At 41.2% G+C, this 24,405-nt stretch overlaps 1 protein-coding gene across 7 annotated transcripts; it reads left to right on the top strand.

The window, feature by feature from the left end:
• Positions 1 to 354: 354 nt before the first annotated feature.
• Positions 355 to 23,123, top strand: PER3 (period circadian regulator 3). Of its 7 annotated transcripts, none has more exons than XM_053997504.1 (21): positions 355 to 826; positions 1,906 to 2,057; positions 2,612 to 2,727; positions 3,559 to 3,760; positions 4,813 to 4,861; positions 6,549 to 6,691; positions 7,053 to 7,131; positions 7,725 to 7,831; positions 8,077 to 8,233; positions 9,115 to 9,220; positions 9,610 to 9,735; positions 10,268 to 10,394; positions 11,453 to 11,594; positions 12,208 to 12,335; positions 12,775 to 12,978; positions 13,596 to 13,847; positions 14,354 to 15,099; positions 16,202 to 16,367; positions 16,929 to 17,109; positions 17,725 to 17,875; positions 19,262 to 23,123. In XM_053997504.1, the coding sequence occupies exons 1-21, from the start codon at positions 630 to 632 to the stop codon at positions 19,361 to 19,363; spliced, it is 3,633 nt and encodes a 1,210-aa protein (XP_053853479.1). In that variant the 5' UTR covers positions 355 to 629; the 3' UTR covers positions 19,364 to 23,123. The 7 variants fall into 7 exon arrangements, 6 of the variants coding, with proteins under 6 accessions (XP_053853479.1, XP_053853481.1, XP_053853480.1 ...); XM_053997506.1 differs by having other exon boundaries at positions 742 to 826; positions 13,599 to 13,847; XM_053997505.1 differs by having other exon boundaries at positions 742 to 826; positions 16,932 to 17,109.
• Positions 23,124 to 24,405: the final 1,282 nt, after the last annotated feature.

The raw sequence follows: 24,405 nt of genomic DNA, 5'->3' as shown, positions 1-24,405 counted from the left end.
CCCCGCCCCGCTCGGCCCCGCCCCTCACCCGGCCACGCCCAGGGGCGGGGCCGGCGCCGCACGTGGCGGCGGGGCATGCGCGCGCACGGGGGCCGCGTGCGGCGCCGCGTGAGGGGCGGGGCGGTGCCCCCGCCCGCGCGGGCCCCGCCCCCCGCGCGCGGTCTCCTCCAATAAAAGCGGCTCCGACCCCGCCTCCGCCTCCTGTTGTGTCCGCGGGGCGCGCCGCACGTGGCGCGGGTGTGTGGGAGCGGGGCCGCCGCGTGCGCCGCGTTACGTAACGGGGCGGGGGCGCGGCCCCTCAGGGCGCTCCCGGCCCGCAGCGGGGACAGCCCGGGGTCGGCGGGAGAGGCGCGGCCTCGGAGGGGCGGGAAGGCGAAGCGGAGGCCGCCGGGCCCTTTCGCGCTGGACACCTGCGAGCCGAGGGGGCGCGCGGCGGGGAGCAGAACCGGCCCCGGTGGCCGCTCGGCTCGGTGGAAGCGGAGGGGGCGCACCGCTCCTCCCACCGTCCCGTGAGGCGGCGCGTGCTCTCCCTGCAGCACCGGCGCCCGTAGCGCAGGCCGAGGGTCCGGCCGTGCCGAGGTGCCGTGGCAGCCGATGCCCCCCGTGCTGTGGCGCTCGGCGGATCCGGGATGGACGCGAGCGAGCGCCGAGGCGGCAGCGCGGAGCGCGGCGCGGCCCGGGCCTCGGCTGCCTGGGCCGGGGCCGGGCGGGAGGCGGCGGCGGCGCCCCGGGGGGCTGCGGGCGCTCGGTGCGCGGCGTGCGCGGGAAGCGGCCCCGGCGGGACCGAGCTGCACAGCCCCGAGGCCGGCGGCGAAAAAGCCAACAGGTACCCGGGATGTGCTCGGCGGGGGTGGCAGCGGGGACCGGGCGCTGCTCGGGCCCTGTCGCCGCGGGACTTCGGGGGTCACGGGCCGCGGCGTGTGCAGGTGCGGCGAGCGTGGAGCTGCTCGCGGCTCCGGTGAGCTGTGCCGCCTCCCGGGCTCGGCTGAGCCGCGCGCGTCAGCGACCCTTGGGTAGCTTAGGTGTGTGCTTCAGCTAAAGACTGTTTCGCAGTACCAAAACAGAAGTTGCTGAAATGACAATTTTTCGTGAGAGTTCGGAAATTCAGCGATTTGGTTTTTTTAATCTAAAAAAAAAAAGTTAAAGAGCTGTGATGTATGCAGCGTTGGACAGGCATGTGAAGTTACCACGCAATACTTACACTTATGCAATGATTTATATAGTAAGAGTACGATACTAATGACACTGTCGACTGGAAAAGAGTTAATAAAAAAATGGGGTTCATATCCCATCTGTAGGATTAGTATCTGTGATTTGAGGATATTGACTGTTTATTTTTTAGTCTGTGAAATAAGCAAATGTAAGGAGAGGGAGATTTTATCTGTTAACAGTTCAGCAGCTGTTGAAGTCAACAGCTAAAAAGTATGACAAAGACTCCAAAGTCACGAGGCCTGAAATCTTTGCATCAGGTGTATTTTGAGGACCTCGCGGTTCCCTGAGATGCTTATAACCAGGTACAGCCTTCAAGGCTAGAAAACCTTAGAGAGATCAAGAATCAGCATTTATTAATGATTTAAATACCTGTGTTATTTAGAAAACCTAGGGTAAGCATCATCTTATTTTTAGTTGCTAGGTATCTTAGCAAGCTGAGTGGTTGCAATGTGATTTTGCCATCCATGATACTGGAGCTGGGAAGGAGGAAGGTAGAGGAGAAAAACTTCAGATGCAAAGAAGTGAGAAAGATACAACCGGAAATTTGGTGAATGAGGGTTAGGACATTCCTGGATATTACGTGACTCTGCAGCCATTCCCGTAAAAGATAATTTAGAGAGTAATTTTAATTGGGTGGTAGTAAAAAAAATCAACACCAGTATTCCTTGGTGAAGTTTAACCTCTGTTTTACAGCGAGCAGCTGAATTGGAGCCAGTCGCACAGAGATATGATGATGATGATCCAAGAAATGAAAAGGTGTTTGCCTGAAGAGAAAAGGATTTCTAACAAGCCCAGTACCATCAGTGCTCTCAACTACGCCTTGCAGTGTGTCCAGCAGGTCCAAGGTACGTGTGGAGAAAACCTGGGAGAGCAGCAGCATGGTTTGCATAGATGTGTTTGCAACAAATAGCATTAGAAGAATGCATTCCAGTTATCCTGCAGAGAGTTGAGTTTCTGAAGCACTATGGTTTTGTTGCCATTTTTGTTAAACAACTGTGTTATCTCTTCTGTTGAGGTACCCCCTACTGCTTCTCTTTTCTTCAGAATCCCATAGCTAAGAGGTGCCTAACAGTAACTTTCTATGTATATTAGGAAAATGGTATTCCCATCCCACTTTGAAAAATTATTGGTTAGTTTGTGTTTTCCCACAGAACTAAGTAGCTAAAATTGTACTGCTTCTTCATGCTTGTATTCTGTAACAAAATGAGATTACTCCAGTAGTATAATCAGTGTTCCTTTTCCCTTTGTCACTACACAGACCTTCTCATCTCACCTTGGACTTCACCAAAAAGATGACAAAAGTACAAGGGCTGTAAGAAATACTTTCCAAGTAGTCTCCTTACTGACTTCCTTGTGTTTGTTTTGCTTTTTCTGTTTTGTTTTTTTTTTTTCCAATTAGCAAACAATGACTTTTTCCAGGCTCTGAATGACCGAAGAGCATTTCAGGCAGATGTGGTGACATACAGCATAGAAGAGTTGGTGGCAGTTGCATCTGAACACACTCCAAAAAACACTGTAAGAATTCAGGCACACTCAAGGAGTTCATTCAATCTCGCTAAATTTAGTCTCCTAACATTGTTTTGTGGAAATAGAATGTGTAAAATTGAAAGGCCTTTAAATTTTAGCCAGACTGACCTTCAAGTTTTAAAGATAAATCAAGATTACATCTTGTCTGTGCTGTGTCAGTACCCAACGATAGTGAGTGAAGAAATAGTAATTTTTTTTTTTTTTTTTTTTGGACAGAAGCAACAAATAGCTCCTTGAGAATTCATTTACAGCAGAGTAGTCTCTTGAGACAGCAGAAAGTTTTTTAAACCAATCAGATCCATAGTTATGAGGGACTTTTGGTTTCTACTTGTACTCCACATTAAATTATTTTTCATGTTTTGCAGTATATGTTATGATTTTTGACTCAACTGTAAAAAAGTGTTTTTTGAAATTCAGTACTGTTGGATGATGTATCAAAAATACTGCTAATGCTTGAAAAAATGCAAAAAATATTGGAAAGCTCTCAGAATGTTTCTGTGTGTGGAATTGTGATGATTCCTCTGAAATCTGTGGAGTGTATGAAGTGATAACCAGTCATTCAGAGCAAAGACAGCATTAATCTGTTTTGAGAAGACTAATGCAGTCTTACTAGCATTTGTAAATCTTGAGTACACTGCTGCAGCACTGGAGAGTGTAGTGGATCACACACTACCCAACACATTTTTGAACCTCAGCCTGAGGTTGTAGTGTGTGGTGGTTTGGGGTTGGTTGGTTTGTTTTGGGGTTGTTTTCCTTTTAATCCTTACCTTATCACTGCCATGTTTCAGGCAATGATTGCCTTTAATGTTTGTTTTCCAGGACATGTTTGTGGCTGTATTTTCTTTGCTGTCTGGACGCATAGTGCATATTTCTGAGCAGGCAGCATCTATTCTGAACTGTAAGAAGAAAGTGTTGGACTCCTCCCGGTTTGTGGAGTTGCTTGTCCCTCAGGATGTGAGTGTGTTCTACACACACACTGATCAGTCTCACCTGCCCCTTTGGAACATGGAAAGTCAAACAGGTGGGACATGGCAATGCTCCTAAATGCTCTGTGTGTCTTTCTGTCTTTGCAGAATGAGGACAGAGTAGTAGTTCATTTCAGGTGCTTATGCTAGCAATATGCATCAGCCTCATTTGTTCCTTTCCACTTTGGAAACTGGAGTGGCTGTGGGGCCAGTCCTAGCTAATCTCCTGACAGCTTAACTCTTACTTGGGGTAAATGAAAGGCACATACTTCGTTGTTTCATGTATCATCTTACTCATTCCAAATACCGCAGCTTTTTGAAAAGAAAGTAAGTCTGATTATGAGCTTAAAGTTGTTTAATCTACACCTTATGGTTCCTTAGGTGCTTTGTCTTTATGGTCCACTCACTGCCTGCTGTGAACACAGCTCATCAAACCCTAGTTTTAAGCTGATTTGCTATGTAGTGCTGGATGTGTCTGCACTGAAACTTTTGAGTCCTGTGCTTTTGTGAGCAGTTCAAATGTAGCTTGCAGGCCAAGGCTGTGTCTTTTGCCCGCCTTGACATGGGGCTGTTCTGGCGTCAGTTCTGAGAAGTCCAAAGTCCTTGGTATCAAAAGATATGAGACATCTGGTGGTTTTGAATGCTGGGGATTCCACAACTTGGATGATGTACCTACCCAGCAGAGCAGTGGCACCCCAGTGGAGTTGTGGTTTTCTTGTCTGTATATAGTTTTTGGTACTTGGCTCATAAAGCCAGAAAATATCACCTTTCCTTTTTGCAGTGATGCACTGAAGAAAGTTTTTTTTTTTTAGTACATTAAATGGTTGATTGATTTGTTTGTTTCCTTTTTTTTTTTTTTTATATATGCATTTCCTCTGAATTTAGTTCCAGATCAGCAATTTCTCTAAGAGTGAGTGGACTAGAGAGGAGAGATAACATTTGAGGTGGGAGCAGACTCTTGAACAGACAATTCGGTAGCTAAAAGAGTAGGTTGTGAGACTTCAGTCTTGCTCTGAAAGTCTGGAAAATGTGGAGTTTAACGTACTTCTGATAGGTGTGACCTTTTAAAGGATATTAACTGATACTTTCAATGTGTTCATCTTATTAGCTTCTCCGTATGAATATGCCCAGGTGAAATCCTTTTTCTGCAGGATCAAGTAAGTGCATTATTATAGTTTTATTTTTGTGTAGGCTGACAAGGGGTACAGTACTAGCAGAAACTGTTCTGTTGTTATAGCTGACCACTGAGCTCATGAAACTCCATTACAAAATGGGCTTTCTGTGTTTATTATTGTCATCCAGTAGCAGATTTTGAACATCTTGCCCAGAGTGATGCATGAACTTGCACTGGACAGAAGGAAAACTGTTTATACCTTTTTCTCTTGGACCTATTGGTTTCCTTAAGTAATCATGCAGGAGAATGATCTTGTGAAAAATTGCTGCTTCCCCTTTTACTGTTTGAGAGTGGGGGCAAAGAGTGTTTTGCTTGGGAGATTGGAGCAGAAGCCTTAACAGAAACTCACCTAAGTCCCACTGTGCAGCCTGGCTCCTGAGGCTTGTGAAGCCTGACTTGTTGCTGCTGTGAATGCTGTTTGTTGCTTAGAACCTGACTAAGAGGGAAAAAAAATGAGATTGGCTTTCAATCATCAGTGCAGTTCTGTCCCCAGACTCGGGTGATCTCTGGATTTCAGTAAGAACTGTTTGCTTCTGAGCAGATTAGACACTTACTCCATCTTTCAGTTGATCATTGATTCATTCATGTGTTTCAACAACCTTAGCTCTTAAACCACCTTTGTCTCCTGAATTGTGTAAGGGCACCTGAAATGAATATAGAAGGACAGCTAGCAATGTTAGGTTGGGGGAACTGTTCCTTGGACACATAAACATTTTACAACAGTTTTTCCCCATGTTTTTGTACAACATCTGTCTCTACTTCCCTTATGTAACAGATCTTTTGATTATGTTGGCTTTATGAGTAAAAATATTTTTTCACAAGCATACACTCTAGGCTTAAGTAAGAAAATAGTTTTTTATGAGTTCGACTTCTGCTGTATCCAGTTTCCATTTGTATCTTTTGTTTTCCCAAAGAGAGAAGTGTCAGAAGTAGTTTTTATGACACTCACTTCACTTGCTTCTCTCTAGAAACAAAACAATTTTACAAAACTAAATGAGCAATAAGAAAGTAACTTTTAGTGTAAACTATAATCTTCAAAAATGGAACTCAATTCTTTCTGTTAGAGCTGGGTACGATACTGCAATTGGTGGAAAAGCATTTGCAATAGAAAGTGTCAGTTGTTACCACAGCTGTTGTAAAGCCATGGTTAAGATCTCATCAAGAATGTTTTGTGCTGCTACAGTTCAAAAACATTCTAGGAAGACAAATTCTTAGGGAAGATAGTCAAAGAACAACAATACACCAAGTCTGGAGCAGTCTTTCTTATGCAGGTCTGTGAAAACTAACCTTGAGGGAGACAGAGATTATGGTGTCAAATAAACAACAAGCAGAAAAAAAACTGTTTAGCTTTAAGAAGAGCACAAAACCAAATGAGTGGTTCTTGTGACTACTCTTGGACTGAGAATTAGAAGGTAGTCTTTAACCATTAGAGTGGAGTATTTCTAGACAGTGTCTGAATGCAAGTGTTAGAGACAAAACATCTACTTGACTTCAGCAGGAGGGAGGTCAGTGTTGCTGAGTGTGTTGACCTTGGATCTCAAAGGAGTGTGCATAGGACCTGATTATTTGGGTTTGTGCTCAGCATAACTTCTCTGGGCAGGGCTCTCTGCCCTGGCACACACTATGTGAGCCTTGAAACCATGGTGTTAATCCCTTTTGCTTTTCCTCAGGGGTGGGAAAGATCAAGAACAAGAAGCACGTTGTTACCCCTTCCGAATCACCCCATACTTGGTCCATGTGTGCACTTCTGTCCATGTGGATGCAGAGTCCTGCTGCTTAGCTGTGGCTGAGAAAATCCACTCTGGATATGAAGGCAAGTCAGGAGGTTCCAGTGGAAAAATATCCAAGGCAATAGAAAAACACAGTGTATGAAAGTTGTCTTCCTTTGTTTAGAACCTGTGCTTGGGTAGTTTCACCTGTGTAAGTTGCAGCTTGTGTGTGCATGCATGCAAATCCAGAATATCTGTGCTGCCTTTGCCAGGCCCCAAAACATTTGACCTCTACTTGTTATTTTTATTTTTGAGGGAAATCTGTAGTACCTAAAAATCTGTAACATCTCTATGAGTTACTGGTTAGAAAGTAGCAAAGAATTATAAAGTTCAGGAACCAGTAAATATCATGAGCAACAGTAATGCCCAAGTTTTCTGTCTTAGTGCATATTTTGTTTCTATTAGCTCCTCGAATTCCTATGGATAAAAGAATATTCACCACCACACACACCCCTGGATGTGTTTTTCTGGACATAGATGACAGGTGAGAGATTTGAGTTTTTAAGACCTGTGAGGTATGTATGGAGAGTAGAAAAAATAATTTAGTGATGCATCTGGTGGAAACCCAGGTAAAGTAGCTGAATTGTGCAATTGCAATATGTAATTAAACAAAACACTTTTGTGTTAGTCCACTCATGGAAACATCTAACGCTCCACAGATGTAACCTCTTTTGTTGGTTTAAAACACATGTTAAACAGAACTGCAGTCAGTTTTCCTAATCCAGGGCAATAGGGAGCTGTGGTAGCATCAACAGTGGAAAACAAGCATAATTACTGACAATGTGCCTATGACTCGTTGTCTTCAAGATATGTTTTTTTTTCCCTTTGCATGTAAACAAGCACAAAACTGCCTGCAAATGTGAATATCTGTCAAATCTCCAGGCACAGAAATGTTTGTCATGGGTATTTATGTGTCAATATTACAGTGCAGGATTATGAGATGGGTTGGGAAGTGTTCTGTTGCTTTAGTTAATTTCACTGTAGATTGTGCATGGGCAATTCACTGATCAGCAAAGGGTTAAGGATGGAAATAGTCGAAATTATATTATAACCTGTGATAATGTGTTTGGGTTTCAGAGCAGTGCCTTTGTTGGGTTACTTACCTCAGGATTTAATTGGAACATCCATACTGATGTATTTGCACCCAGAAGATCGTCCTTTGATGATCACTGTTCACCGGAAAAGTAAGAGCTGCTTTTAGAGGAATTTCTGTTGGTGTTATGATTCTTTATCATTCTTTTATCATATCGCTTGACATGTGACTGATCTGCAATCTAGACAAAAATTAACTAATTAACTCATGCAGTCAGTTTGAGATCAAGGTAAATTCAATCCCAAAGTTCTAAGAACCCCAGTTGTTAGTGTTTGTGCTTGCACTACTGTCATAATGTAAGCTAAACCTTGCTTCTTGATTATGTTTTTCTTCCAGTACTGAAATTTGCTGGCCAGCCCCCTTTTGAACATTTACCTATTAGATTTTGTACTCAAAATGGGGATTATGTCATACTGGACACCAGCTGGTCCAGTTTTGTGAATCCTTGGAGCAGGAAAGTTGTGTTCATCATTGGCCGACACAAAGTCCGGACGTAAGTCAGTTGTGGAATTGATCAAATAAAGTGCTTTTCATTGATTGCTCTGCAAAACAAAACAGTCTAAGTACTGAACGAGGGACATCATTTGCTCTTGCTGATGTGACAACAGCCTAGCATCTGTCTTCTGACCATTCCTTCAGAACAGCATTAGTCTTGTTTATTAGGTGTGAAAATAAGTGAGTTACTTTAAAGTAAAAGACAAAGCCAGCTTTTTATTTTAGCAGGTTTTTGCATATAGTTGATGTCCAAATGAAAGTACCAGTTTTAGATGAGCAAAATCTAAAAAGCAACATAAAATTAATCACTTTAACCACTAATTACCTAAAATTCATTCATACTCACCAGAAAAACCCAATAATTGACCTTCTTTTGGTATATTTACTTGATACAGGATTTAAATATTTACCAAGGGAAAGTCTTTTCTAAATGCAGTTAGTATTGAACATACAAATTAATTTTTCAGATGTGTCTCCTTAGTTTTCAAAAAATTTGAAGATATTGACTGCCTTTTTACCTGGTTTCTCTTAGAGAAAACGGCTTTTGTGAATGGCCTTCTGACTTTGCCAAGTGATCTTTTATTTTATGGGGTATGAGTTTGCCTTATGAGTGAAGGAGACAGAGGGGTAGATGCTTGTCAGCCTTAACTGGTGTCTCTGCTGGTGTATTGACTTCCCTGGAGCTTCCCTGCTCTCATAGCACTGCCCCACTACCCCAGCAGAGCAGCTGTTGGGACAGATGACATTCCTCTGTGTTGACTCAGCAGAACAGTCAAAATAAAATAATCAGAATCAATTAAGAATCTGTTCTAAGTGTTTATAGAAATCCTTTCTTCATCAAATGAAAATGAACAGTGAAATACTGTTGGCTCTCTCCAGAAGCCCTCTGAATGAAGATGTCTTTGCCCCAAGAAGTAAAGAAACGAGCAGCGTGGAGAAAGAGATAAGAGAATTACAAGGACAAATTTACAAACTGCTTCTGCAGGTAAAGAAGGCAAAAGAACTTCAGAACACAGGCTGGCCTTCTTAGTGAAGGCTAAAGAAACTTGAGTCTGATTAGTGGGCTGTTTTGAGGATGGTCTTTTAAAAAGTCTGAATGGATACAGCTCATTACCAAAAACCTCATTACAAAAAAAAAAAAATCTGTTTGACATTTTTGCCAAGTCTTTATGCTGAAAGGTAAATCTGCATCTTGAAACAGTTGGCAGCATGGCAGAGAATTCTTCATAAGCAAGTGATAGAGCCCAGACAAATACTGACTTTTCACTCAATTGTCTTTGTTAATTCGATGTTCTGTGTTGCAAAGTATGTTGTTTCCTTCATTTTGTTCTCTCAGAGGATGATTTTTAAATTTTTTCTTCCTCTCTCATACAGCCAGTTCACAGCAATGTTTCCAGTGGTTATGGAAGCCTTGGAAGCAGTGGCTCTTATGAGCACTACATCAGCATAGCATCTTCAAGTGACTCCAATGGGAACTGTGCAGAGGAAACACAGGAACCAGTAAGTCTATAAATGTGTCACTGCCTGCAGAGTAGTGAAAATACACCTGTAAAAATGAAAATGTTTACTGTGTACATATGTGCTTCTCATCATGAATTTTACTGAAGTGGGAAGAATAAAGCCATGTTCAAGCTAAATTGGTTAATTACAGAGTGCTGGCTTTTGGTTTTCGCTCTTAATTTTGCTGACTGCTATAGAAGAGACTGGAAGTAGTGCTGTCCTAAAACAAGCATTGCAAATACCTAATTTCCTTGTGAGGCTCCTGAGTAAGTCATCAGCTCATTCTCATTGCCAAGTAAGAGCATGGGTATTAAAACATTCAAATGCTGAGGCTGTTTGAGCTTTATCATAGTTAATTTACTTAAATTAACCATGATAATTGGATTAATTAAGTTTACAAATACCAATAGATACGAGGCTTAGGCTGATAGTCTGCTCCCTTTCAATTGGAAGAATAAAAGATCCCAAGTCAGCTCCTATGGCTTCTTTGTACTCATTTTATTCTGACTTTGCATTTTTTACGTGTCTCAAGATGACATTGCAACAAGTTTGTGCAGATGTCAACCGAATAAAGAACCTGGGGCAGCAGCTGTACATTGCATCGAGGAGCAAGCCACAGAATGCAAGTGAACAGGCTGTGAGCTCGGAGGTTTTGGGAGGTAAGTTAATGTAGTTATGATCCTTAAGGTAACATGAACTCCTGTAGATCTGTAGCCATGAGTTTGGCTACCTGGTGTTACACTGAACTTTAGGTAGCATTTTTTAGCATGGCTTAGGCATGAGAAGAGGTTTGTTTTGTTTGAAACCCAGACAAACAAGCTCCCCACCCTCCCCCCAGTTCATCCCTAAAAATAACCTCAGCAGATGCAATAACTTTTTAACGCCTCCTTGAAATATGGAGGAACATACCTGTCTCTTTCTAGGTTAACAAACTTCTCCTTTTTTATACTGTAATATTTTCTAGTGAAAATGCACACGTGCTTGTAACAAGTAGTGTGGAAGCTCCCCTTGGTTACTTACGTGTGAACTCCTAGAAATGATCATAGGCTGGACAATATGACCCTACTTCCCACTGAAGTAGGGATTTAATTACTGAGTGCTTAATATTGATACTACTATTGATAATACTGAGTGTTATATTAATGCACATCATTTGCAGTTTGTATGTAGCACAAATATACAGAGAAACCTGGATGCTCCCTCAAATATCATAGGAATCTGTATGAAAATATTTTGTTCTGTGATACTCTCTATTAAAGTTAACTGCTGGTGCTATCCTAGAGGACAATATTGATAGGACTCTGGCCAGTGTATCCATGGTATACAAAACTATGAATTACTGTTAAATAATGGGTTGGATTCTGTGATGTATAAATGAAAGAAGAGTATTATTAATTGCAGGCTTATTTGCAACTTAAATGCAGGAGGTTTTGTATACTGTTTTCTTTGTGTTTGCTTGCTCTTTCAAATGGATGTTTAAGGTGGTGTGGGGGATTGGCTTTTTTCAGGCGTCTTTCCCCCTCTCCTTCCTGTGCCTCAAAACAAAATGAGATAAAAGTGCAGAATAACTTTGTAACAAGATCTATGCAGTCATTGGCCATATGTCCTTGTATCACTATGTGGATTCCAGTATATAGTTACCTGTGTGTATATATCTGTGTGAGGATTGTGTCTAGATGCCCTTGAGAGGAATATTTAAAGGTGTCCTCTGTTCCAGGGAAGAGGCACCCTGCTTCGTGTTTTCTTCAGACACTGAGAGGGGATGGCACAGAACCAGGCAACACATTTTATGATGATCCAAAGAAGACTCCACGTGTTCCTTCCTATCAGCAGATCAATTGTGTTGATAGTATCATCAGGTAATAAACTGTGAAACCATTTGAGTGATACAAGTTTAAGATTAATTGGCAGAAAGTAAATATCCAAGCAGTTTGCATTGGCCTTAAACTGTCTGGCATTTGAGCTATGAGATAAATTTGAGATTGATTGTGAAGTTTTCTGCCTCTCTGAGCATTGGGATGGATTGCCCAATCTAATTACACAGTAATGAAAAGTTTAGGACCTAAGAGATTCTGTTTGCAACTATTTGTTGACTGTTGTAACTGGTTGTCATTGGTGCAACAGGAATTTAAGTGAATTTGATGGTCCTAATATGTCAGTGTCTTCTCGTTATGCATCCATATAAAACAGGAAGTTGATATAACTTATAAAATGTCAGTATTTTTTAACCTAGTGGATAATGTAATCTTTTTTCTTTTTTCTTTTTTTTTTTTTCCCTCAAAGAGTAATAGATTTTATTTAAAATACTCCTTGGAAAGCAGATACGTGTCCAGAACTTCCTGCAGTGAATTTTAGATACTAGTTACCAACCTCTGCATCTCCAGTTTGGATTGTTCAAATATTTGTCTCTCCAAATGGAGAAAAACACCCCCCAAAGTAGAGAGAGCTTCCTGTCATATGCTTTCATTTCAGATATCTAGAGAGCTGCAGTATTCCAGCATTGAAAAGGAAATGTAAATCTTCTGAAAATACATCATCGTCATCTTCAGAAGATGACAAACAAGTCCAGCAAAGTCAGCAGGAAGTCAGGGCACTGGAAGGTAACACAAAGTGTACTGACAATCATATTAGAACCACAAAAACTGATTTGGGTTTTCTTTATATGTCACTTTTGTGTGTTCCAGAGTTTGTCCACTTCTCAAACTGTTGTGTTGCTAACAGTATTTTAGTAAATATTAGTGAATATTTGCCTAAATTTCCTAGATCTTCCAGTTAAATGTAAGCTAAAATGTTAAGTCTTTGAAAGCATCAAAGGAACTCTTGTTTGTTGTTGTTAAATGAACCTTCTGTTGCTCACATATTTTATGCCACATTTAGTATGTGCTGACATTGCACTGGCATGTAAATACTTTTTTTAGTATATAAGACTGTCTTATTTAATAGCCTGCATAGTTACTGGTTATTTCTGACCCAGTGAGACTTGATGAATTGGGAGCTTGGAACGGAATTCCATGTAGAAACTTTGTCATTTGCCAATAGATACTGCTATGCTGTCAGCAGTTGAGTCCCACACGCCAATATCTGCTGGTCTGGAAGAGACGCTGAAAGACCAGACAACTGCAGGCATGGTGGGAGCTCCTCTGGCAGACCTGACCCTGTCCAACAAGGCTCCAAGTGTCATATCTGTCACCAGCCAGTGCAGCTACAGCAGCACTATAGTGCATGTCCCACACCCTGAATCAGGTACTGTTCACACTCACAAAACACTGACTGATATGTAAATTTACACAATGTTTCCAGCCTGAAGTACACGGTGAGAAAGTCTTGTTCATTTTAAGGTACGTCCTCAATGAATGTGAATCCTGAAATATTAAGGTACTTCTCAGGGTGCTGTGAGGAAGAACTTGAGCCTGGAAGTTTTTAGGGTATTTTAGTAAAATAGTTTCAACAGACTACATTGTTTCCTTTCCCCTTGAACTTCATTGCATATGCCTCAAACACAACAATGTGCTTTTGGCCACTGAGGATTCAAATAAAAATTATTATGGGGCCAATATTATTTCATTTTAATGCAGAAAGAAGAAAAAAAAAAAAGAGTATGTAGCTGCTATTGTACTAAGAAAATATGAAGAAAGAAATGCCTCTAAATTCAAAGTGAATATGAAATTTTCCAGACCATGCAAAGTAATTTGCTCAGTTGATGTTAGTTTAACTATATTTGAGTTGAAAGGGTGTTTTCTCCCCAAGCCTCTGCTCAGTAACTCAGATGAGGTTGTTTTCTGTTTAACACTCTGGCTTTTGTGGTAGTTGACACCAGAAGGGCAGAGCAAAGAGTGATTTGTTTTCTTCCCTCTTCAAAGAAGTGACTACAATGGAGGATGCTGCTGTTGGAAGTGAGCAGATTGAGCCGCCTCCTGTGAATGCTCAGAGTCTCACAGTGCTGCCTGAGGACCTAAAGCCAGTTGGGCTAACAAAAGAGACCTTGTCAGCCCACACTCAAAAGGAGGAGCAGAACTATGTTGACAAGTTCCGACAGAGGGTCTTGCTCTCTCCATTTAGGACTTACCTTCAACAGGGAAGTGGAAGTAACAACAGACATTCCTGTGGCCAAGGTAGGCAGCAGCTTTGAGAAATAAAGACTTGTTAGATGATTTACAACACCAACCTGGCCATGAAGTCTGGTTCTCCTTTGTATAATTTAGTGAGTGTCTTATTGTGGCTGCTTACAGAATGCTTCCTTTGGATTGCCAAGATTTGACAGCAGCATTGCCCACACAGAAGGTCTGCTCAGTCTTGGATCTTGTTATGTTAGACTCTTCACAAAGCAGATAGTTATTGCAATAAAGCCTGCAAATCCCAGGTAGTTTGTTGCCTCCCCTTGAAAGAACATAAAAGATCTGATTGGAATAAGCCAAAGTGATCGATAAGAAAATTGATGACATGAAGAAAAATATTGTAGATATGTCAGCAAATCCATCACTGGTTTATGGAAGAATTATCCAGAGAAAAGTCAGCTCCCTGACTAAGCCACACTTATTTATCTTGGTGGTTTATTTTTTTCTCTTTTTTTTTCCCTGGTTCTGTCAGTTCAGTGAATATGTTTATTTCTCTTCCTCAGGTGATTCCCCTTCAAAGCAGATGAGCCCAGCTAGCTGTAAAAAAGGAAAACATGGAAAATTCAAGCGCCAGAAACCTCAGAGACAGTGCTTAGATAGCCACTCTTCTAGTAAAAATAGAATTAGTCTTCCATGTGAGAAGAGAAGAAATCAGAAACAGTTGTTCTCTCCCTCAGAAGTGTCCTATCTGAGGTCCTCCAGTCTGAATGTCCATCCTCCTGTGGGATTTCCTGCCTATTCAAATCCAGTGTCTACTTTTCCAACCTCTTCTGGAGGTTGCCAGAGAGAGCAGCTTGCCCTTCGCTCATTACAACCTCAGTCCATGTCCTCATCACAGCTGTGCTGTGGAACACAGTCATACCCAGTCTTTTATCCCCCAAACATAGGCACATTTATGGCTGTATTTTTTCAGGGTTTCCCCATGTATGCTCAGATGCCTCAACATGTCTTTCTCCCTAGCCCTCAGTGCTTTTATCCCCCCTCTTCATATCCATGCACCACGCTACCTCCAGCACCCCCTCCTTGTGCTCCATCACCAGTAGCACCACCCTCTGTGGATCAGCCCTTTCCAGCCTCTCCTCACTCATCTGTGGAGGACCAGCAAGAGGGCCAGTGTGACCAGGCCCTGCTGCTGAGCAGCTCACGGAGCAGCTCCCCACTTCAGCTGAATTTGCTTCAAGAAGAGCTGCCAAAACCTATGGAGCTTTCCATTAGTGCTGATGTTAAGCCACATGCAGAAGATAAACACGTAAGTAACAAAGGTTTTTTGTGTAGAGGAGAAACTGACTTTCACAGTGTTCTGTCACCAAACTGGTGGTGATGATCTGTGTGTCAGGGACACAGACTTTGTTAGCTGCTTTTTCTCTTGGCTGTGCTATGTATGCTGCAGGTCACAAATAGCACAGGAGGTGGAGAAAGCAGTTTATATTTGTGCTTATGGGAACTTGTACCAGTACAGTGTGGGCACTTAGTAAATGACAGAAATGTGAGATCTTCTGGCCTTGGCTGCCGCAAGCTGCTTCTGCTCAGCATTCTGGCAGCAGCCTTTTCAATGGAACTGTCAGCTAGAATTTGGGGTTTGGGGCTTTTATGCATGTGGAACTCGGTTAGTGCTGCGCAATTTGCATCCTTTTTCACCCAGTCCCACAGTCTCTGTGGAGAACCAAAACAAAGGGAAGATACTCTTCTAATTACTCCCTCTGTCTCCCAGGGATGCAGCTAATGAAAGAAGAACAGGGATCCGTGTGGGTCGGTTTCCATACATGGGCATAGAAAAGGCCTCTCCAACTTCCGCGGTAAACTCAGAGGCAGGAATCTGAGCTCTGAAGGCAAGGAAAAAATTGTTGCCTCCTGAATCCAGATTGGGCTGGAAAGGCTGGATCAGCTGAAACTGCAGGGTAGGGTCCTGAAAGGGGAGCTGGTGTACCTGGAGCTGCTGAAGCCGTTGCTTCGCATAGTGAATCAGGAAGACTCTCATTTTCCCTGTAGTGCACCTTTGCTTGATGTGTATGGCTGCTTCACGCCATCTAACAGGACGTGAAGGGAACTGACTCATCTCTTGTCAGCAGAAATTGTTAACTTTATGCAGCCATACAATATCCTGACAAATTGGGGAAGGATCTACAGCAGAAACCAGTAAACTAGAGTTCAGATGCTTGTTGATTTTCACCCATGAAGAGCGTTATCCTGAGTTCTAAACCGCCACTCATTTTCAGAGCTAAAACCTCCAAACCTGTTGAATTGATATGAGAACTTGGTCAACATGTGACAAATGCAGTAACTGCATGAATTTCCTTTTGCATACTTCAGTGTAACTTCTGTGGATGTGTTGGATCTGCTTTTGTCCCCAGGATAATGATCCAGAAGATAGTGGTAACAGTGCTGCTCTTGAATTTCCTGACCGCTCGTTGTATGAGGACTCTCAGTTGGGTTCAGGCTCAGCAGCATCAGGCAGTGGATCAGCTTTATCTGCTTCTTTAGGCTCTAGCTTCAACGAGACTTCTGGTCATGGCACAGGTAGGGAGGCCCAAGATTTAGGTATTTAGTGCTGGATGGCTTGCTAAAATATAATTAATAGCAAGATACTGTAGTGGGGATGGGAAATCCATATAAGAAGATCTGTGGCCTTTACTTTTCACCAGCTTTCAGTGTTCAAAGCCAAGTTTGTTTCAGTCACTGTAGTTGGAAATGTGAGTCTAAGAAGCTGTTCCTTTAATCTAGAAGCCCCTCTTCATTTTTCTCATTATCACTTTTCTCTGTCTTAGCTACTACTTTACATCTTACTTGACAAAAGGTGAATCTGCCTATAGCAGGACCTCTCAGAAGCAGAGAAGTTGAGCCAATTAATTTTGAGAAAAGTGAATAGAGCTTTGGAGATCTTTAATAATTTGAGACAATGCACTTTATCTTTGAATTCTCAATAGGTAGTAATTGCTAGAGCAATCATCTGGGAATACCTGTGTTTGTATTACAGAGCTAACTTGCAAGAATACACTGGGGGTGGTGTACTTTTTGTGCTGAATTACTGGGATTTTCCAGGCATCTGCTTTTTTTTTTTCCTTCCATGGTCATTCTCAGCAGGTAGTGGGAAAAGCAGCAAGTATTTTGCCAGTAATTATTCTTCTGAAGCTTCCAAAGAAGAGGAGAATCAGGAAGCAGAAGAAAAAGGGACAGCTTATAAATCGAAACATGAGTCAGCCTGGGTGATGATGGATCACACACCTGAGAGATTTCTAATGAATTACCAAATGCCAAACAGGTTGGAAAACATCAACAATTTCTGACATGTAGATTGCAATTGTGCATGGAACATAGGATTAAAGTGAGACTGTGGAAACAGCATACATACCAATGAAACTTCAAAAAGGTGTCTTAGATTATTTTTGTGCAGTTTAGGCCTGGTTATTTACTTACTTTTGTCTACTTTTTTCCCATTCCCCCATCTGTTAAAATAAGGTAACATGTAACCCTTTTTGCTGAAGTATTAATGGGATTGGTCATTGTCCTGTACTTTGAATGCATAAAGGCGTAAAAGTACAGATTATTTGCAAGTTGCTTGTGATTAGCTTATATATGTATATAAAATTTATAATTGGATTCCATATTTTAAAAAGCACCACATAAAGCCATTAAAAAAAATCCACACCAAACAACCAAAAACTTCCAACAAAACCAACAGCAAACATACCCCAGACTGTTAGCCCAGTGTTGAAAAGAGCCTTACAAAGCAAATAAGGTATGAAGTACAGTTCCCCCTCAACAGCTGATGCTGTCTAGGCTTCTGCCATAGATTGTGGTGAAGAGACTCTCACAATGTCAGTGCCTGCCTTGCTTGTGTAGTACAGCTGTGCTCATAGGTGTCTCTTCCCTGCAGAATCAAAGAGGAAGTTCTAAAGCAGGATCTGGAGAAGCTGGCAGTCATGCAAAAGCAGCAGCCTTGGTTTACAGATGGGCAGAAGAAGGAGCTTGCAGAGGTGCACTCGTGGATCCGGACCCAGACTGTCCCCCTGCAAATCAGCACCCAGGTGAGCAGTGGGAAAGGAGCTGCAGGTCAGCCCTGCCTTGGCCAGCCCAGGCATTTCCAACCAGGGCCATCTTACAGTGCAGGCTTAGGGGTGTCGTGATCTCATGTAAGGCATTTAGAGATGGTTTTTCTCTTAGTAGTAAGTCCTTTGCTCTTTTTCTTATAAAATTGTTGCTATAATTGAATAGCATGTAATGCTGGGATATCAATAAAATTAGATCAGGTGTGTTCAGGAAGCTGAAAAATGTTCAGTCACAAAGGAAGGTCAGGTGTATTGTAAGAAATACAAAAATAGCCAGTTTGTTGTATGTGTACTCATTCATTCAATCTTGTATTTCATTATTTTAGCTGGTATAACTCTTGGGCACTCTGCTGAACTGCTTCTGGTTTGCACTGATGGATGTTAAAGAATGCCCTAATCAGTTCAAAGGGTTGCCAGGTGCTATGGAGGGTGGCAAGACAGGTCTAGTCCCACAGAGAGCTGGAGCTTCAGTGTTGAGTTGTACAGAAAATTTTAAGGCTGTGTTTGTGTACTTGTGCACCAGAAAAAATCTCTTGTCTGTTTTAGCACTGCATGTTGGGCTGGGGTTGTGAAATGTGGCATTCTGAGATGTGGTATTTATTCTTAGATAAGAAAAACTAAGATATGTATGTCCTTGGCTATGGAACAAGACCAGAAAACTAGTCTTTGTTTTTCTAATACCTCACTGATAACTTGTGTCCTGTTGTGGTTAAGAACACTGTGTTTGATTCAGATAGCAAAATTATGTCCAGTGATCATGTAGAAAATTCTGTTGAATGTTTATAATCTCAAATGTTAGGAAATGTATTGGTATGCAAATATCACTATTTTCTAAGGTCCTGAAACTGTTCCTAAGCAGAAAGTTGTGTTTTCCAATGCAGATTGTGATTTTGCAAATACAACCAGGCTTCTGACAGTAGCAAGAAATACAGGACTTCTGTTTGGAGACTTTGTTTCAATATTGTACCGTTTCTCAAGAACAAGAAAAATATCAATACTCTCAGGCATTTCAGCTGTTTATGTTAGTCAGTGTTGTTGCAGTCCAAATCTTCAATAAGGGGCTTGCTTATAAAGCTGAATGATAAGGTCTTCAAATTCAAGCAAGTCACATGCTTTTTTTTATCAAAAAGGTAGAACTGTATGTTCCACTAAACAAATTACCTGATCTGTGAGGCAAGGTAAATGGCAGGGGTGAGTATCTGCAGGATACCTGTATAATTAATCTCTGCTTTTAGAGAGGTCTCACCCCTCTCAAACCTCTTGAGAGGTTTCAAGAGATTGCAATGTATCATTCCATAGGATTTGGCCCTTTGAAATACACTCATAAAAAGAATTTAAACTGCTATTTCTTGCTCCTTTACAAAGGGCTGTGTTACGTGTGACAGCAGGGAAGCAAGTTGTGAGGCTGCAGTGGCTGATGACAGCATGGAGAACAAGGGAGAGCCACCTCCAGTCCTGCCACGCTGAGGACATCAGCACCTGTGTCAGTGCAACTGCCTGGTGTCATTGCCACCCTCTTCCCTCTGCCTGTGCTCCATACCAGCAGCGAGTCTCCATGGCCATCTCTCACCAACACGAGCAGTCACACATGCAAATCCATCTTCCTCCATTGCCCCTCCACTCCTGGCATGACTCTGAAGACAATCTTTCAGTGGGAGGCTGTTTCACTTTCTGACCTCACAGACTTGGCACAGAATGGGTTATGTTTGTAACCTTTAACTGCTCAATGATGAGCAAAATACAAAGATTTTTTTTGGTTTGGGTGTTTGTTCTTCTGAAGTTGGCAAGTAAGTGTGAAAAGATGCATTGTTTAAGAACCTGTGGTGGTGAACCTACTGATCAGAGCATGTTTACTCTCCGAGTAAGGTGGATGTATTGAAACCAAGCTACAGTACTCTTCATTTTTGTTCAGTATTTAAAGGTCTAAACTAAAGATCCAAATATTCTGAGGCTCTGAAATTGCTGTAGCTGGTTTGAGAATCCAGTAGGCTTTTTAAAGAGCAGCTGAAACTGGCTAGGTTATTCGGCATCAAATGCCTTTTGCCAGCTTGTGCCCATCGAAAAGAAGTAAACAGAAGTGAAAAAAAGCAAATTATTCCCTATGTTTTTTGTGATGTGTGTTTTGGAGTCAAGTTGTTTTACAGCTTTTGATTTTAAAGCTGTTTATCAAGACAGATACATAAATTAATTAAGGAAAACTGGTTTGCAAATACACCAGAGATGAAATTACATACAGCAATTAAAAATACCCAACCAACCCAAAAGTATCAATCCTCAGGCTCTGCTATTTAAAAACAGAGCCATGGAAAATTTTCTCTGTCAAGGCTAGTAGTTTTATCTTACCTTGGTAGTGCTTGGGAAGGTGAGTTTGTATCTTAATGTTTTCTTTGTTGAGTGGTTAGAGAAGTTGAATCCAGACATAACAAATAGGAAATTATTTAAACAGTTTCTCTGATTTGTTTTTGTTGTGGTGATGCCAAAACCAAAAGGAATTCATTTCTTCTGCTTTCAAAACTCACATGTTGTGGAGCTAAACTTAAGCATCAAACCACATGTTCATTATTTCTTAGCACTGTTGACTTCCTGCATAAAATTTAACCTCTTTATTGTAATGGAGTCTCTGGCTGTTGAAATCCATGGATGAAAAAGGAGTTTGTAGTTCAGAACGTGGTAATCACTTTCAGTATGTAAAAGGACTTGTTCTCATTAATGTCTCAAAGTGCTCTTCAAACAGGACATGCTTGGCTAAAAACCTGGTAAATTTTGTCTGATTTCCCCTCTGTTTATCAAAAGCTGGATGTAATCTGATTTTCCTTGTGATGTTATTAATCACCTTAGCTTTCTCAGCAAAATTTTAGAATGTAACACGTTATTTACCCTTTTGTTCTGTGCAATCCTTTTGCTGCTGTGTGAAATATTTTTGTTTCTCTAGTTTCAGTTACTGGTAAGTTTCAAGTAAGATACTGTGATCTGCAGGTCATTGAAGGTAAACTATATTTATCTAAAGGTTTCTTTACTTGTAAAAGTCAATCCAGTGACAATCTTTCTTGTTAAAGTTTATTTTAAGGAAAGTTATTTTTACAGATTTTTGAGTTTTCAAGGCTAATTCGTCTCAGGCAGTGTTCTTTTTATGGATTTGAGGTTTTTTTCCCCCAGAGTTTTTGCCTGTTCTGTTTATACCTGTTGGTTCCTATTTATTCTTAAGCTACGTTTCTTTGTCTTTCAGTTTTTTCAGCTTGAACTTGTTTTTTTTTTTTTCTTGTGTTGTAAATAAGCAGAGGTCCACACATCCTCAGTACTGCTTGTGTTCAAACTTCAAACACCTCTTAAAATAAGAGACTTCAGTAGGTGTTTACATGTAGCAGGTCATGTATTCAAGTAGGAAGATGTGGGCAATGTCTTACACCTTTCCTAGTCTTTTTACAGCATTTTCCAAACATGGTATTCTGCTTTATAAGCACACTGCCTAAAATATTTGCTCTAAAATATGTAATCAGATACTTTGTGTAAGGGTTATTTCTTGGTTGGGAAGCTTCTTAATTAACTTATCTGTCAAATTAGACTTACTCACTAGAATCCATTCTACTTAGCTGTGCTTAAATTAAAATGATTGCTTCAATGCATTTTGAGATTTAGTGAAATAGATTAAATTGAATATTTCAGGTAAGGACAGCTGTCTCCAAAATAGCTTGGAACCCTAAGCCAGAAAGAAAGTTATGATAACAGTAGACTCTTTTGTGTACATTCTTTTTATTTCCTGAGTTTGAAAGTTTTGTTTATTTCCCAAGTATGACAATGAGCTGATTTGCAATGTCTTAGCAGGCAGACATGTAATTTCTTTTGTAAAACAGTGAGACTTAGTTCAGGAGAATGGCAATATGTACCTAACACTTGAATAATGCTTTTGATCCAGAGGTCCATGAACATGTCAAAAAGATGACTATTATTATCCCAGTTGTATAAAAAGAGGCAAAGACACAAAGGTGCATACCCACAGTTTATTCCAAACTCAGGAGTAAAATTTGGGAGTCTTCACTTGCTGTCTTTGCTACAAGTGATCAAGATTCTGCATGTGGAAACCTGATCATGTTAGCTGTGTTTCTTGTTTGGAGATGTTAACCCTTCTTGTACCCCCTACTGCTGTGAATTTGTGCCCAGTAGAATCATTGAACAACAGCCCAGACAGTTTTTGAATTGCTGTGAATACCATAGAGCCTCTGGCCATATATAATGAAAATTCATGTGCCTAGGAGTTTGAATTCCAAGTTTGTAATCCTGACTAAATCTTAGGTGCAGCATCCCTTCTCTGGGGCTACACATTTCCTGGCTTATGGAAAAAATTGTGGTGTAGGAGAATAATGTAAGAGGAGTAAACAGATGAATCAGTGCCCTGTGTGATGATGAGACAATTATTTGCCCAAAAATCAAACGGATTTGGCTGCAAAATCAGCAGGTTTTATCCCCCTAGGATAAAAAGCCCCAAACTTTCCCAAGGTACTCTTTACCCTGCTAGAACCACAACTTCATCTTGCAATGAAATGCCTTATCAAGCCTTTGACCTCATTTCCATAACTTTTCAGGAGCTGGCAGTTTTTACTTCAGCTTGTACTAATCTTTCAGTCTCTGTAGTGTGCTGGAGTGATCACAGCAAGATGCAGTTCTGATCAGAAAGGCCAATGGAGTGAGTGTTGCAGCTGGATTTGCACCTGCTGTTTTGTTTCTGTGGCTTTGTTTTGCCTGGCAAAATGTTGCAGACAGTTTAGAGCTGCTTGGAAAATCACTTATTTAGTGGTCAGAGGGGAAACATGCTAGTACAGCACTGATGCAGTTACTACCCCCTGTGGGGGTGTCAGCAGTTTGGAAACCCTCAGAGGATTTCGCTGGCAAATTTTTTTTTTTTTTGTTGTTGTTGTTGTATTCATAAATGTAGAATTATGTTTTTAAAATATGAATTGTTGTGCAGATACTTTCATGGCATTGCTATGAACAGAAGGGACCCTCATGTATTTTTACAGTGTTGGTAAATACTTGCTGAATGAGTAATGTATTGGTAAGTTTATCTTCCAGCTGAATCGAGTTTTGAATCACAATTGAATGAATTTTTACATCAGTTGGTAGGAGTATTTTATTGAAACAATATTCAGCTGTGGTTGAATTTACAGTTGTGATTTTAACTGTACACTTTAAAGGAGCATCTGATTTTATAAATAAAACTGAAAAATATGCTGCAAAGAACTGTTGAAATGTGTGTTTTTGTTCTTTTTAATGTAGAAAATATACTTTTAGCAGAACCCTCAATACCTTTTTTGCTTGTACATGGGTTGGGGTACAGTGCAAAGGGCCATGTTGTGGCCATTTAAGCTGTTTTGTTGAGGGGTCTTGTGGTTGGTTGGTTTTTTCAGTCACACTCCACCTTGACAACTCCAGGATATGCTTTCTTTTCTGACTGTATCCCACAAGGGCAAACACTTTTCGTGTGTGAAATATTATTATATCTATATTTTTTAAGTGCTGGGGTTTGGCATGCAGGACTTAAAGCTTCTGTCTCTGATGACTTCTCTAAATTTTTTTTGTTCTAGAGGAAGTACAGAGACAAAACTCATAAGTTTAATTCATTCATATGTCTCATAGAGCAAGGAAGTTCTAACAAATTTCAGAGCAACAACTTGTTCATCTTTTTCTGCTTTAAGGGACTTAACAGAGAGATATGATTGATAGTGCTTAAAGAAACCTGCAGGAGAAAGGCAAAATCACTACAGGGAGTACAAGGTACAGAACAAAAGTAGCATCACACTGAATTGGAAAAGAAAGAAGTCATTTTAGATGAGTAGATAACTGAACTGCTTCTGATAAGGTAAGTGATGCAGTGCCTTGAAATACAGGCATCTTGAAAGTAACATTAGATGTATCATTGCTGAGGGTTTATTGCTTTTTTTTTTTTAAGGGTTATTTGGTCATTTTAAGCATTCTTAAAAATGTGAGTCAAATTATCTGTCTATTCCAAAAAAGGAGGATAAATGAATGGGCTTGTGAAATGAGAAATGTTCAGGGTGGATCTGTGTTTTTATTCAGAGATCTCATCTCTTTCAGCCTATCCACATTTCTGCTTTGTCAATAGCAGTCATCCTCCTGCCAGCTCAAGTTCTGGCTCACAGCTGAAAACCTGCAGTTAGACATTTGTGTGGATGTCAGAGGTGAGCTGCATGATGTACTGCTGTATTTTTGGCAGGTGCTGAGAAATTGGACCTGTGATGCTTAATCATCCCATTCTCAGAAGTAATGGGCTGTATTTGCTGTAGTAGATTTGCTTCCCAGCAGCCTGATCCCTGTCAGGGTATCCATCACACACTGCTGCTGTGAGCTCTGCCCGGGGTCTGCCTGCTTGGCTCCCAGCTCCAGCTCCTGTTTGCCCTCTGCTACCTCTGCCCCTGGGCTCAGAATGCTGCTGGCTACACCAGCTGCACCTTCCCGTGGAAAGGCAAAGCTGTCTGGCTTCCAGACTCTGTCTA

The sequence above is a fragment of the Vidua macroura genome, chromosome 23 (assembly GCF_024509145.1).
Source record: "Vidua macroura isolate BioBank_ID:100142 chromosome 23, ASM2450914v1, whole genome shotgun sequence".
Lineage (NCBI taxonomy): Eukaryota > Metazoa > Chordata > Aves > Passeriformes > Viduidae > Vidua > Vidua macroura.
Note: the sequence above shows the minus strand (reverse complement) of the source record. Positions and strands in the feature narration are given on the sequence as shown.